At 41.9% G+C, this 8,983-nt stretch overlaps 1 protein-coding gene across 1 annotated transcript; it reads left to right on the top strand.

The window, feature by feature from the left end:
* Positions 1-3,225: 3,225 nt before the first annotated feature.
* Positions 3,226-8,431, top strand: ubac2 (UBA domain containing 2). The gene is made up of 10 exons (XM_061087012.1): positions 3,226-3,361; positions 4,408-4,532; positions 4,737-4,856; positions 5,240-5,346; positions 6,189-6,312; positions 6,429-6,476; positions 6,604-6,712; positions 7,563-7,705; positions 7,861-8,007; positions 8,249-8,431. Exons 1-10 carry the CDS (start codon positions 3,331-3,333, stop codon positions 8,354-8,356), a joined length of 1,062 nt encoding a protein of 353 aa, XP_060942995.1. The 5' UTR covers positions 3,226-3,330; the 3' UTR covers positions 8,357-8,431.
* Positions 8,432-8,983: the final 552 nt, after the last annotated feature.

The raw sequence follows: 8,983 nt of genomic DNA, 5'->3' as shown, positions 1-8,983 counted from the left end.
CATGGGCAGATAAGCTGTGTTGCAGGACTAAAACAATACCTCTGTTACAAGCAATTCTTCCTGAATACAGAGCGGCTGACAAGTGAATAGCAATGATTCACATAAATGAACGTGAGAATGAGTCATCAGCTTTTTGACCACCTCAGAGGCCGTCTTGACTAAAAAGGTTTGTGACTTCATTCAGCAGCGCTCGACTGTTTTACGCTCCCTTGTCTCTCTGTCTCTCTCCCACACACACAGACACACACATGCCCGAACACACACACATATGGACACACATCCCTCACAATTCACCGAGTGGCATTGTCCTGCTGAGAGATGTGTAATGGAAAAGATAAATGGAGGATAAAGCTAAGGTGACAGGGCCGAGCATGCATGTATGTGTATTTGCATGTGTGTGTGTGTGTGTGTGTGTGCGTGTGTGTGTGTGTGTGTCCGCATGTGTGCACTGCACAACAGACCAGCAAACCATCTGCTCATCTCCTCTTAATGAACAAAGCAAACAGCAGGAGTCAAGGCTGTCTCCAAATCTGGAGTCTCTTTATTGGTAAGCACACACAAACACACACACACACATACAAACACACGCAAACACACATCTCCGCGCTGTTTAATCTTATTATCTTTGATTGAGAACAGGGGCAAAGCAACCTTTTTAGACCTCACTCCTACATCAGTGACAGAGAAGGTCTGAAACACAATTAGCAAGCTGTTCCTGAGCTCTGCTTTGCACTCACATCTGACCACCGGCAGCCAAATAGACCTAATGGGTGGGAACTAACCAATGGGAACTAACACGCCACTGCATCTGCGGATGATTGGGAAATGCAACACTATTAGACAGCTGTTCGCCATATCTTTTCAAATGTACTTGGACGTAGCATAAGCATCGGATCTAATGGCTCCGGAGCAATCACCGCCGGGCTCAAAGGTACACACAGCGTTTGATGTGAATAAAACTGGCAGCCTGTAGTGTAAGACAAAGCAGGGCCTCTGCAAAGGAAGTCTGGACCTTGACAAGATATGACACTGTGTGCATGAGGCCAGAGCACCAGAAGAAAAAGTCATTAATCTGGACTTTGTGCAGTCACATCCTGCTCAAGGCCCCACAGATAATTAACAGTTAGCACTCTGTCAGAAAGATGATCACATGTCTTCAAGGGGTGAAGCATTCCATGTGCTGCTTGTATGCATACATCCCGCAAACCAATAAACACATATCACACACTGAGCAAATGGCCGTAGACGACAAGCGTGAAGGTCAAACATGCTGGTGCTTCAGGGCCTGGGAATGCCCGTCTGAGGCGTGTGAGGTACGAGCAGTGTGGAGACGTGGATGAGGAGACTGACCTCCATCATCAGGAGGATCCTCCAGCTCCAACATCCCACTCTGCTGAAACATCTGTGGGCAAGACGCCAAAACCCAGCTGCAGGGGTCAGATCAGGGGTTCTCAGCCTGCACGTCTTGGTGGTCACCGGGGAGACAACATCCCCAGATGGGAGAAGATCCTGCTCTCATCACTGTGTGGATGCATTTCTGTGGAATCTGTCAGGATACATTTAGCAGATTTGCTTTAAATAGTGACTCTCTTACTTGGGTATTTCCATTTTTACTTTGCACTTCTACTCCACCACAAAACATAATAGAACATCTAAACGAGTTATTCTATAAATATACTACTACTATCGAGAATTCCTTTATATATTTTTATTTTAACTTTATTAAAGTCTCATTGAGATCAAAAAATCTCTTTTTACTTCTCCTTTTTAATTTTTCTGTCATTTTATTATATTTCAGAACATCCTGCTCTAGACAGCACACCTAACAGGGCTGCACACATTAATTCAGTTTAAAATGAAGCTCAAAAGTATGTAAAATCCAAATAAAGAGCGAATTACAGAATCATAATTTATTTAAAAATATCCATCAAATATTCCTTGCGAGTCTTCAACATCAGGGATCAAACGGGGACAAATGAATTAGTCAAAACACCTACAGCCAGATGTGCCTGTCTCCAGGTCGTTTAAAATGAGGCTACTTTAAATGCATCCAGTGAGAGCAGCTCCCCCCCGATTCAGGTGATTCTGGACGCTCCCTCTCCCCCTGCGCGTCTCTTTATGTGCTCAGCAGTATGTAAAGTGATTGAAATTAGCCCAACCTTTGCAAGCTGCAACATTAAAGTGATGTACACACTAATTCATCTCTTATTATAATCTCATAATATAAAATACAGCTTTTTACTTCTGGCAGTTTTAAGTATACTTTGGTGGTAAAAAGTATTTTGCTAAAACTTAATTAAAATTTTTAATGAATGGCTTTTACTTTTGCATTTCTACACTTGGGATTTGCAACTTAAACTTTGGCCTAATAAAGGATCTGAGGCAATGCAGGTTATTGTTTTCACCTCAATCTTTTTGTTGCAAGATTATACACAAAACTAACTGATAACAGATTTCCACAAAACTAAATGTAAGGATAATTTTTTCTCACTTTCTTAAAATATGTGACATCCACTTTTAATCATAATGACATAAACCAGTCATATTTAGGGAACTGATATGAGTCTGGGCAATTTGATGCAGCGTGACTAGATCTAAGGGGTAAGCGCTATATAGATTATATTTTCGTTATCTTTTTTAATTTTATTTTGATCATTATCTTTTGTCTGTCTGAAGCCAGACTGGACAACCAACTCTGCTCCCAGTAGTACAAAACGTTTTCACATGATCTTTATCCCATTTATATTTTCCTATATTTTTTTTATATTCATTACACTTGAGTATTGCATGTGACTTATTATTACTCACTCATGCCTATGTTTGACTCTCGCTGCTGTAAAAATTGCTAATTTCCCCTTTGTGGGACTAATAAAGGATTATCTTATTTTAGGATCAGTAAATGCTGAATAGGGGGGGGGGGGTGTATTTTATAATCTAGTTGCACAACTTTAGCAATTTAATAAAAATGAATAAATTATTGATATTCTACATGAATGGTTGTTCCTTCATTGTCAGTGTCCACGTGTAAGGTTGTGAATATGTTTTTCATGGAAGTTTAACAAAAATATGTTTTACATCCACAATGCGGAACAACAGCGCCCTCTTCAGGTCAACCACCGTGTCGTTTTATCGGACTGCAAATCAGCCTGTTTTGGTCGAGTCGGGCTCCCGTAGGACACCTCCTCCTCCTCCTCCTCCTCCCCTGCCTCCCTCCCTCCCCTCTCAACATGGACCCTCACCCCACCTCCTCTCGGCTGTTCCGCTGTTAGCGTCGCTCAGTCCCGGGTGGTTCACGGTGTCCGTCCCGGTCCCGTGGCTCCTCCAGACGCCATGTTCACCACCACCGGCTCCCATGGCCTGTGTGAGTATATCCCCGCTGTCGAGTTGAGCCCGAGCCGGGGCTGCCGCTGCCCTCCCCCCGCGGCTCATGTCACTTCCACCCGGCTAGCCCGGCTAGCTGCTGTTAGCTTCGCGCCGTCATTCATTTCCTCCAGGCTCTCTCTGTCTGTTCCAGGTTCCGTCAGCTGCTTAATAACCCGGCGTTTGTTTTCCGGATGAGCTGCTTCACCCAGCGGAGGTGTTCATGTTATTAATGAGCTAAATTCTTCATATGGAAATGCTATCCACTGAATGTTGAGCTAATCCCGAGCCAGCGCCTCCTCTGAGTACAAATCATCCATCAACTCCTCACTTATATTCATATACAACCACCAGTATAATAAAGTAGAAGTGTCACTTCTTACTTTGGCTGTGCAGGAAGTGTTCACATCCCTGACTGGGTACAAATACCACTTCACTTCAGAGCCTTGTGTTGTAGATCAACACACACAAACAGCAGCATTACATTATTATTACTAATGAATTAACCTTTAAACAGCACTTGATTGAGGCTTAATCAGTTATAATAATATGTTGTTTTACAGCTGCATTGAGTTGATAGTTGAGTCTGACAACTACAATTAATATACACGTATTGTTTACTATCAAGAAAGGAAATTATTGTGTGGTTTGGGATTTTTTAAAGTCGTAATAATAATAATAAACTACATTTCTTTGGGTTTTAGTCAAAACAATTCACTTTAACACGTCACTTTGGACTCAGAGAAGTTTCCAATAGACCCAATACCTCATTAACTGATCAAGAACATAATCAGCAGATACATAGATCATGAAAGTTATTTGCAGCCCTTCTTGTTTTGGTAAAATAGTAAGAAATTGACCTCAGTTAATTTATTTATTCATTCATTCGTGCTCTGCCATTAGTATCTTAAAATACCAGTCGGTGTGACTTGGGACAGGCAGTCTTTTTGTACATAGAATGAAAATAAACAAGTGAAGTATGTGTAACTATTTTAATGCAGTACCTGAGTAAACTAAACCACTTGTAACCCCTCTTGTTGTGTATAGATATGGCTCCGCTGTCTAAAGGCCTCCTGCTGGTTCTCAATGGGCTGACGGTGATGCTCACCCTGCTGCCTCAGTTCCAGGAACTGTTTGCATACAACATCCAGGCTGTCGTGGAGCAGCACCAGGTACGTCTTCGGTATCAGTCCTGTTTCACACACCACTAGTCATAAGCAGGCCACAGAATGCCACCTGAGTTACATCCATGCTGATGATGACCATTGGAAAGTTCTGAAAAAACGATTTAGTGGACTTTGACTTTAAAAACAAATCTCAAATGGTCATAAAGTTGTGCATTTATAACGTCTGTGAATAAATCCTTTGTGCTGCAGGTTTGGAGGTTGCTGTGTGGCCGGCTCGTCTGTGTCGACCTGAAGGATTCCTTTTGTACCAGCCTGCTCATTTACAACTTCAGAATCTTTGAGAGGAGGTTTGGCACCAGGAAGTTTGCTGTGAGTATCCAAATTCACAAATTGATGGATGTGAACACTGAACATACATTGATGCATGGAAAAAACAGATTTGACTCACTGCAATTCCCTCAAAATCTGGACTGGACGGGTTTAATGTGTTAAATTACTTCTTATTCAGTTACCTCAATGAACAAAAGCAATACACTTGTTACAGGATTAAATGTATAAGCCTCAGTCAGAGACTGTGTAGCAACTTCTGTTTTTCAAGAAGACTATACTTAACTTCCTCATCCGGCACTAAGTTGTTCTCACTAACTTGCTTGACCAGAATTTGAGACCGATTTTGTGTTTGTGAAATGAATTGTTTGGAAACATGCATGTAGTTTTCTAACCATCATATATGTTGCATCTCTTAATTTCAGTCCTTCCTGTTTGGCACGTGGTGTTTGTCTGCACTGACGGACGTCTTGCTGGTGCAGGCTTTCCAGCTTCTATTTGACTATGAAGTCGAAGAACTGTCCACAGGACTGTAAGTAGCTTGTCCGCTCAAGTAGCCACAGACTACATCCCCACTATTAATATTTTTACTGTTTTGTCTGATGTCTACACTGGTCCGGAGTTTTGAAAACTCCAGAGACTTTTGGAAACGCTGCTGGCCCCATTGTAGTTTGAAAACCGTTTACCCTGGCAAACGTGTCCAGTTTACTTATTGGTCATGTGACATGCGTTTTCATGTGTTCTAGTATGGATTTAGATTATTTCTGAAGCAGTGCTAAAACACAAAAAACACAGTCGTACATACCAGTATGAATGTGCTGGATCTCTGTTAAGGAAATAGCTTTTTGGCTCCTTCGATTATGACAAATAAACTGGCTTGTATTCAGTTAGGTTTATATTGTACGAAAGTAAAATATACACCCCATGTGTAATTTATGGAGAACATCCTATTTCACCTCCACATATCAGCATGTAAGCCTTGGGCAGTATCCATTATTTTTTTCATAATCCCTACCCCACATCATGTTTGGGTGTATTGCATGTAAATGGTGGTGGACCGTGACAGTAGGATACTCTCAACTGCTACAAAAGCAGGGAAATTAAAAGATTTAATGAAATAATAAATGATTAATCAGAGGAGGTGAGAAAGTAAATACTTCCTCAAGCCCAACACCCCTGACCCAACATTATCTTTCCTTGATTTCCTGAAAGGCTTCCTGTACCACTGATCAGTTTAATGTTATGTTAGTGGTGTGTATTAAGCGACATGAAACACAATCTGATAATTACAGTGACGAGTTTGAAATGCTCGTTCTTTTGTTCTTCTCTGTGTTCCTGTGTCATCTCCATCCTCTTTCCCTTCTTCTCTCACAGGCTTGCTCCAGTCTTCGCTCTGTTTGTGCCTTTCTACCTGTCGATCCCAAAGATGCCAGTCACTCAGGTCCTGGGTCACATTGACATCACCAACAAGACTCTGATCTACATAGTGGGCTTGCAGGTAAGCTCATGTTCTACTGCTGTCAGCAAATGTGTATCTGTATTTCTTTGTCTTCTACTGTTCTTTCTCCAATAAGTGTGATGTTCATGGTTTATTTATTGTACTCTCTCCTCCAGCTGTTGACATCCAGCCCATTCATGTGGCTTCTTGCTCTCAGCGGACTGGTGAGTAGCTAAATTCCTCTTGTGGTTTACCAGGTATCTAGGTCTACCCCCAATATTTAAACTTCAGCAAATTTTATGCAGTTCGGCCATTTCCATACTAAATGCACTTTTTTTTTGTACCTTCCAGATCTCAGGCGGGCTCTACTACTCCAATATTCTCCATTTACAAAAGATCCTCTTCGTACCCGCTTGGATGTCTCGTATTGGACGGTATATTTTGGAGCCAGTCTTCTCAAGTGAGTCCCACCTATAGTTGTCACATTCACAAATCCTGTGCAAACCAATGTTACTGGGCTTAATGTACTGGTTTAGTCTATTCCTCTGTCTAACTGTGGAATAATAACACAATAATCTCCACTTTCAACACTGCTTTGCTGAATCATTTTAAATTCTCTTTCAGTTTTTTCAAGTAAAACTAATGTTGAAATTATCTGTTTTTAAAGACATTCTCTGCTGGTAAACTTTAACTTGTTTTTCCACTTTGCCTCGCAAAGGTTTTGTGGACATTTGTTATACTTACTGAGGCTAATGAGCTAAAGCAGCTCATACTCACAATGTTCTAGACATCACTTATTAACAAAAAGGAAATGACTTGTAGAAACAAATCACTTTTCACAGTTGTGTTCATTATAAGAAAGGAATTTATGGGTCAGCAATGTCTTAATTTAATAGTTGTATGAAGTAAACCAGTATTCGTTAGTGAAAGTAGTTTTAGACTGACTGGGATGTGGTTTTTCATTTGAATGCACACATTAATTTATTCTCTCAAAATAAAACATTGACTTACTCTACCCATCCAATTTCTAATGTCCTGCACGGTCATTAAAGGTCTTTCAGGTGTGAGAGAGTGTGATTTCCTGTGTCTGAGCTGAGAATTTGAGACAGTTTAAAGAGGAAGCTAGTTAGATATTTGTTATGTTTCTATTTTACATCTGAAATGTATGGTCACAAACAACTGATCTTGAATCCTGGCACCAACTCTGCATGAATCTTGTTTTAAACTCAAACTTTTCTCTTCATTTACACGTTTTTTTTGTCTGCCGCTGTATTAATATGTTATTAAAGTTATAACCTTTGGCCTTTAAGGCTCCCAGCCAATCGGCGAGACGCCTCCTGGGATGGGGGCCACTCTGGACATCCAGAGGCAGCAGAGGATGGACATGCTCGACCAGCAGCTGCTGCTGGCCCAGTACAATGAGGCCAGGAGGAGCGTCACACAGCAGCCACAGGTACGTCAGCACACACCAACTTGTTACTGCTTGTTATACATTGTCTGACCCCCATGTCATTACTTTAAATACCTCAAGCAACAGGAATTTTTACAGGATTTGCAGTCGTGTCATCTGCACAATCTCTACATGTTTGTGTGTCTGTGTGTGTGCAGGCTGGGTTGTTGCAGTGGACCGGGTTGTTTCCCTCCTTGAGACACCGAGGACAGAACAGACCCCCGATGCAGCCGCAGCCTCAGGCCCAGACACAGCCGTCAACCCAGCCGCCGCTGCTGGACAACTTGCCTGTCGCAGAGGACCAGGTGGGTGTTTACCTTGATAACAATAGGTAGTGCGTGGTTATTTTCTGTAATTTGTAGATATTATTTTATTTATTATATGAACTGGATGATTCAGAGTTTTTATACAGAGACAGATTTTTACCTCTTGTCTCTATATCTCACCTTATATTTACTTTGTGCTGGGGAACCATAGAAAATATTCCCAGGTGATGATTAATCGGCTGCTTCCGTCTCTTAGTCCATGTTTTCTTTTGTCTTGTAGGTTGCACTCTTAGTGGAAATGGGCTTTTCCAGGACTGATGCCCTGGAGGCCCTCCGAGCTTCAAACAACGACATCAACATGGCAACCAACTTCCTCTTGCAGCACTGAGAGCGAGAACCAGCTCAATGAGAAAAACAGAGGTGAAGGAGGACAGACTGAGAAAGCAGGAAGAGAATCAACCGAAGCAGAGGAGGACAAAACAGAGCACAGAGAAAATGAGGGTGAACAAAGAAGAAAAGGAGAGATGACAAAATATATTTGTACAGATCATCTGCTGTGTCACTGCCTCCCTCAGGCAGTGTTTGGCTGACCCGACCTGAACTGAGCCTGACAGCAGGCCGATTAATGAAGAAGTGTGAAGCACAAAGTAGGAGACATTTGTGTCATAGCTTTTCCGATGGTCATCATTGTTTGAAACAGGTATCATTGCTCAAGGCAGAGAAGTTAGACCTCTGGCTCCGAGGGGGGGGGGCATCCGTCTTCAGTCCAGTGGAGGAGATAGAAGTGGGAGAACGGATGCTGAGGCTAAACTGGAGTTCCACAAACTGTCCACGCGGATACAAACGTATGGAGATTTGAAATAGTTTTGTATAATCCACTGTCATGTTTCGCCGTTATACTTCCAAAATGGCTACCGTGTAACCAGCTTCTGAGCTCTGATAACTGGTCAGAGAGGAAACGTATGACAGAAGATCAAAGATTCACAGGATGCTTGTAGTCAATGATCTGATACAT

This window comes from Limanda limanda, chromosome 15, assembly GCF_963576545.1.
Source record: "Limanda limanda chromosome 15, fLimLim1.1, whole genome shotgun sequence".
Taxonomy (NCBI): domain Eukaryota; kingdom Metazoa; phylum Chordata; class Actinopteri; order Pleuronectiformes; family Pleuronectidae; genus Limanda; species Limanda limanda.
The sequence above is the reverse complement of the archived record's forward strand: the minus strand, read 5'-3'. Positions and strand labels throughout refer to the sequence as shown.

Excerpts from the sequence above, each read along its gene's own strand:
- ubac2 (XM_061087012.1), top strand. The coding sequence starts at position 3,331 with ATGTTCACCACCACCGGCTCCCATGGCCTGT. Across the intron at positions 3,362-4,407 it reads CACCGGCTCCCATGGCCTGT|ATATGGCTCCGCTGTCTAAA; the intron begins GTGAGTATATCC and ends TGTTGTGTATAG. Across the intron at positions 4,533-4,736 it reads CTGTCGTGGAGCAGCACCAG|GTTTGGAGGTTGCTGTGTGG; the intron begins GTACGTCTTCGG and ends TTTGTGCTGCAG.